This window comes from Fulmarus glacialis, unplaced genomic scaffold (genome assembly GCF_000690835.1).
Source record: "Fulmarus glacialis isolate BGI_N327 unplaced genomic scaffold, ASM69083v1 scaffold37125, whole genome shotgun sequence".
NCBI lineage: Eukaryota > Metazoa > Chordata > Aves > Procellariiformes > Procellariidae > Fulmarus > Fulmarus glacialis.
In genome coordinates, this window is record NW_009215604.1 from 332 (window position 1) to 6,211 (window position 5,880).

The 5,880-nt window shown below is 37.3% G+C and overlaps 1 protein-coding gene across 1 annotated transcript in view; it reads left to right on the forward strand.

Annotated features, from left to right (window-relative positions):
- Positions 1-1,815: 1,815 nt before the first annotated feature.
- The window catches only part of LOC104077688 (dolichyl-phosphate beta-glucosyltransferase-like), a gene marked incomplete at its 5' end in the record, with an annotated part of 11,578 nt that continues 7,513 nt past the window's right edge, over positions 1,816-5,880 (forward strand). The window contains one exon of the mRNA XM_009578998.1: positions 1,816-1,967. Coding sequence (XP_009577293.1) covers positions 1,816-1,967 — 152 coding nt within the window. The remainder of the gene's footprint in view (positions 1,968-5,880) is intronic.

Here is a 5,880-nt window from a genome sequence, read left to right on the forward strand (position 1 = left end):
CTTACCACATTGGGAAGACACTGTTGTGTAGTGCAATAAGTATAAAAAAAATTGCAGAACAATCTTTGAGAAGTTGGGATTTCTCTCTGGGCTTAGTGGCACCTAAAACAGTAGAACGAAGCTGTGAGAAGCAGTCGTATGAGATTTATTATTAAGACCAGAATTTCACCCTTAATTCAGTCTCAAGACATCAAGAATTCTGTTCTGCCTCCAAAATTGTTAATGTACTTTAATGAATCCCTAGTATGACATGCATAAATAGTCCTGGGAGTGATGAACATAACCTAGGAACTCCTCTTTGTGAAGTAAGTGCACAGTTTCACTGGCTGACAGTCATGCAGCCTCTTAGAGCTTCCCTTTTGGGACTACTGGCCTTGTGTTCTTGGTCACACAGTGGTTCACCTTCACCAAAAGAGCCAAAGAATCCACACCAGATCCACCATTAACCTAGGGCTAGAGCACTTTTCTGAGAGGCACAAGGTATGAATTTGAATTTTCTTAAGCCAAAGGCTATTACATAATAAGCTGAGTATCTTCTCATTTTTCAAGTGAGGTTTGAAATTATTAGCTTTAAAGGCATCTCTTATCACCCAGAGATGCTTAGCAATTAAATTGTTGGCTTCTAAAGATTTTGCATGGTATTTGGCTTGCAGTCTTAGATGCAATCACCTAAATTGAGCTTAAGACCATCAGTGAGTTCAGAAGCCATTTGTGGATCAGAGTTCTAGTTGTTCAGGAGCTGTCTTGAATAAAAGACTCGGAGGGACCTCTGCAAACCCAGAGTCCAGCCTCTGGATTCCATGGACAAAATTGCCTGTATGATTATTATGTCAAGAACAAAAGTGTAACCAAGGAGTAGGCTGGGAGAACGTTTACCAGGAACATAAAACACATTTGTGAAAGCAAAAGAACAAGAGGTGACTGTGTAACATTGCTGGAAATATAAAATAAAGTATTATCTTGCACAGCAGCTGTTACTTTAGTCCTGTTTTTACTTGGTCCATCATATACTGCAAAAAAGTGCATTCTCTAATTGCATTCCCTTAACATGGTGTTAACATGTGTGTGCAAGCTCTAGAGATCACGCAGTCTTGAGTGAAAGAAGTGGGTGGCAAACAACAAGAGATGCTCCCATTTGGGTTTTTTAATAATATAAAACTTTTTTATTATTATTTTTGTGTCAGAGTAGCAGCTGGAACCTGTTTAGTTTTTAGTGTGTATTCTTAAGAATAGCAGTTCTTATGCAGTCCTGCTGGCTTATTCTCCATTGTTTGTCCTGGTAACTTTTGAATTTGTTGGACCTGTTCAACCAATTTTTAGGAAAACAAAAGGACTAGACAGAGGGAAAAAGTAGATTGTAAGTGTCCAGTGGAATAGAGCATGTAGCATGCCATCCCACTCCGCCTTCACTCTTCTTTTCCTGGGGGAATTCCCAGAGAACCATGCAGAAGATACTATGGCTGTCACACTCATTAATTGAAAGCTAGGTGCAGGTTCCTGCTCCACTTAATAAGGCATTATCCAGAATGAAAAGCTGCTCTGAATTAGGGAAAGCAGAAAAAAGAACTTGGACTTCTCATGTCCTAGGCCAGCATCCTAACCATGCTCTTGACTGGCAAGTCTTTCCTTTTCAGCTGTAATTTTGTTTCACTGTAAAAATTGAAAAGTTCTTGTTTTATTCCAGTGCAAAACAAAAATAATTTACAAACTTTGAAAGCTATCACGAAACGATTATTGTCCTGTAAGCCGGCTCTGTTCAAACACTTCACTTATCACTGAAATGAAACCATCTAATTTTTTGCTTTTTGTCCACAGCGCTCTTACTTTCGAACTCTTCTTATGTATGGGTTCCACTTCCTTGTATGGTTTCTCTGTGTCAAAGAGATCAGGGACACGCAGTGTGGATTTAAACTTTTAACCAGAGAAGCTGCCTCGCGGACCTTCTCAACTCTTCATATAGAACGCTGGTAAATTCTTTCTTTTTTTGTTGGTTTTTTTTTTTTAATTGGACACAGTTCTGAAAAAGTAATTTCAGTATTGCAGCTACTATGAAGCATGTGATGTCTGTGTATAAATCCTAGCTGCTCAATTTAAGGAATTATAGTACTATTTGCCTGGCAATTTAGATTTCTTGTTATGCTAAAATATCCTGGTATTTGCTAGGAAATCTATTTTATTATTAAGAAACACTTTAGGAAATAGTTGAGTATTTAATTTTATTCTTTCTACTCGTGATGATAAGGAGAAGGGGAACAGGTGGCTTACTAAGTTTTAATTTTTAAAAAGTATCCAATATAAATTGCAAGAATTATTTTAAGACTACGTTGCTGAGATTTTGAGTGGCAACAATGGACTCCTTGACTCCTTGCAAGTCCATTTTACTTTGACATGTGATATAGAAGGAGTTGTGTAATACTGAGAAGTAGGACATTTTGGTTTTGCCTTGTCAGAGCAACTGGTAATTGATTAGGGAAGCAAACAAAAAGGAAATCCGAAGAACTCTTCTCTTCTCTCTTCACCTCTAAAAGAAATCCCAAACAAACAATTTTTGATTGTGTTGTAGTCCACTCCCTATTTCTGAGCGTCCTTCTCCTTTTACAGTTATGAGCCATGCAAGCAGAGTAAGAAATAGAGAGAAGCTCTTATTATGGTATGGAAAGTTAGAGTTATTATTCCTATTCAAAAATTTTATCAGTCGATTTTTATGCATTACAACCTCACAATTCAGTGCTGCTTAACCAAAACATTTTACCTAAAATCCGTATCTGATGTTTGTAATTGCTGAAGGCTCAAAGTGAAAGGAAATGCCTACTCTCAGCTTATTTTCTTGCTAGAATATTTCATGAGAGAGCTACTGATAGATCTCATTGATGTAAGACAGTAGAAAACGGTGCGTAGTCTTTGAACGACTTTAGAGCTCTCTTTCATTATAATTTAGCTAGAACAGTTCCCTTATGAGAGTGATACAGTCATGACTACTATTATGGGACTGAAACACTTTTTCTGCACAAATACCATAATTTCTGTAAATTTCCTACGCCACAATTATTGCTGAAAAGGATGGTGACAGTCCCCAGGCTTAATTAAGTGTAATCAAATCTTTTCAAACTATTGTCTTCATCCAAGAAAATCTCTCACGGGCTACTGCTTGCTGGCAGGGAACAGAATTACTGAACAATGTTCTCATACGAAAATGTGTAATCCCGCAGTCCTAGTCAATTCCAATACATCTAGTTTTAGGTTGATTTTTGGCAGTGATAGTTGAGCTATATTGCTCCTCCAGAACGGGGTTGCAAAGGTAGTGTTTGGGTTGCACAAATCTGATATAGAATGTGGAGCTTCTGTTCAATTGAATCTGGAATTGTGAGCCATCGGCGTTCGCAAAATCACTTTCCTAGCTGAGTGGTTTGCTTATTGCCCTAAAGAAAACTATAGCTGAACCAGAAACATTATTTTTGCTGCTATCTCCAAAACAAAACTTGATCTGCAAAGTTCTGTAAATTTCATATGTAGGAATTTTCTAAATACATGGTTAAACATGTATGTGTAGCCCGGAAGTGCACATCTCAAAATTATTCTATTTAACTTCACTCTCTAAATGAAGGGCTTCAAGAAGAAATACTGAAAGAAATGAATGAGGATAATCAGTTTAATCTGTAAAAATGCAATCTTCAGTCTTATTCTGTTGTAAATGGAAGATTTTGAATATAATTGTACTTATTGGCCAGACATATGATGTAAAGTGTTCAGTTTTTTATTAAAAAAAATCTTAACAAGCTTTCTCCTGCTACTCAGATTCTCTAGCAACAAAGGAATGGAAGAGTAAAAATAATTGTGCTGTACATTGTCATCTGTACCCCATTATCCACAAATAGAGGCAGTGAAAAAGGGATATTGCTAACTTATGTTACAGTAATTATATTGCTGGTGTGGAACATAGCAGATCTTCAGGTCTTGGTGTGTTAATTTGTTGTGCTTGTATGTGCTGCTGTAAAATTAGCTTTCTATTTGTGCTCTTTTATTTACAGTAATCCATAAACTAATCCCCTAAGTGTTTTCCTATTTGTGTGAAATTTACTCATTAGTGATGAAGAATGTTTGTTTTGTCAGTCAAGGAAAGAATAACTCAAATTCTTCCAATACACAGCTCTTCAGATACTTCCAAGTCACAAATTTGCCTAAAACAACAATAGAGGTTTTTTTATTTGGTTTAATTTTCTGCCAAAACAGGCAATATGTTGTCTGCTTTTATCCTCATCTGTCCTTCAGGCAGTCCCTGTACTTCCCTGCCTTTGTTTTCATACTTACTGGCTAATTTCAATGAAATCTGACAGAAGATTAGAGATCTCAAGTTGGAAAGCTTTGGCAAGATTTGTGGCAACTGAAACCCTAGTAGAGGAGAGAAACTCAGATTATTGCCACTGCTGAAGAAAAAACTACAATATGAACTCAAAAGTTGCTTATCATCAGCTTCATAGATAGCCGTTCAGCATGTGTAACTGGAAGCTAACATTTCAGTGCACAAAACAGTACTGTCCCTTTCCCAGTTAATATTCATAAAATCTGGAAAGAAAACTGGGAGATGGGGAGGTATAAGCATGCGGGGAAAGTGGTATATGAAAGGAAATGGTAGTCGTAAGTGAAATGTCTGTGGTGTACAGACAGTTGGGATAATCACAGTAGGAAACAATAGAGGGGCATCATTCATCCCATAGAACCATACGTTGGATTCCTTTGTATGTGGTAATGTAAGAATCTGAAATAGCCCATTAATGGAAACTTTTTATTGTGAAAAAAACTGGCCCCTGATATCTTTCCATTGCATAGCATGTGTGTAAAAAGGAAAATAAAAACTGGTTGGACATTGTGCCATGGAGGTTTTGTACATGTCATGAGAATGAAGATGTAAGAGGAAGAAATAGTGGCCGGTATTGTATTTCTGCTGACTTGGAACAACGGTGAGTCCCTAACTGGGTCACAGAACAACTTACTCATACTGAGACCATCAGCAGGGGGTCGCAGAGAAAACACTATCTTGATATTGGACAAAAAGTTCTGAAATCTGGATTTATTACCACCTCTGCATCACTGCATTGGGGCTATTTGACATCTGAAGAAATTATTTGATTCTTTTTGAATCTTAAAATCCCATTAGTGAAGTGCAGCTCTGTTAGGTATTGAAAGAAGAATTCAGTTCAGTGTGGTCAGTGCTCAGATATTCTGGTAATAATGGAGGAGAGTGCTGGGGAATATTCAACAAACAAGCAGCATTTAATAGGATAAAAGCTGTCTGAGAGCCAGCACCCTAGTCATTGAGTCTGTCGAGGACTCTCCCGCCGCTGAACGGGAGCATGTGGTGAGCCGTTGAAGAGAATGAACATGATTCAGTTTCTGCAGAAGCCTCATCTGTCCTGTCTGCTCAAGTTTTGTCAGGCTCAGATTTTTTGAGGTACTACAGTGTTGAGTGAATTCTTATGTGAGGACATAATATTTAGACTAAACATTAATATTTAGACTAAATATTAATACATAACATATTTACTCATTATGTTAATATAAAATGACTATAAAATTGGCTGTCTAATGATTCCTGAACTGTTAAGCTTACTGCTCAGTTAGAGTATAAATACACGCACACAATGAACAGGATTTGCTTCATCGCATCTAAAGTGCATCTCCTTGTCATCTAGCCTTCCTTCTTAGACCAATAGAAGGGACAATTTTAGAGTATGATTCATTTCATCCTAATATAAGCCTCTAAAATATGGCAGATGAAGTGCAACCAACACATGCCTGTTTCCTGCCCCTCAAATATAAAGGGGCTCTGGATAATTTGTACAGAAGGAGTTATCTCTACTGTAGATGACTGAAGTTCAGCAG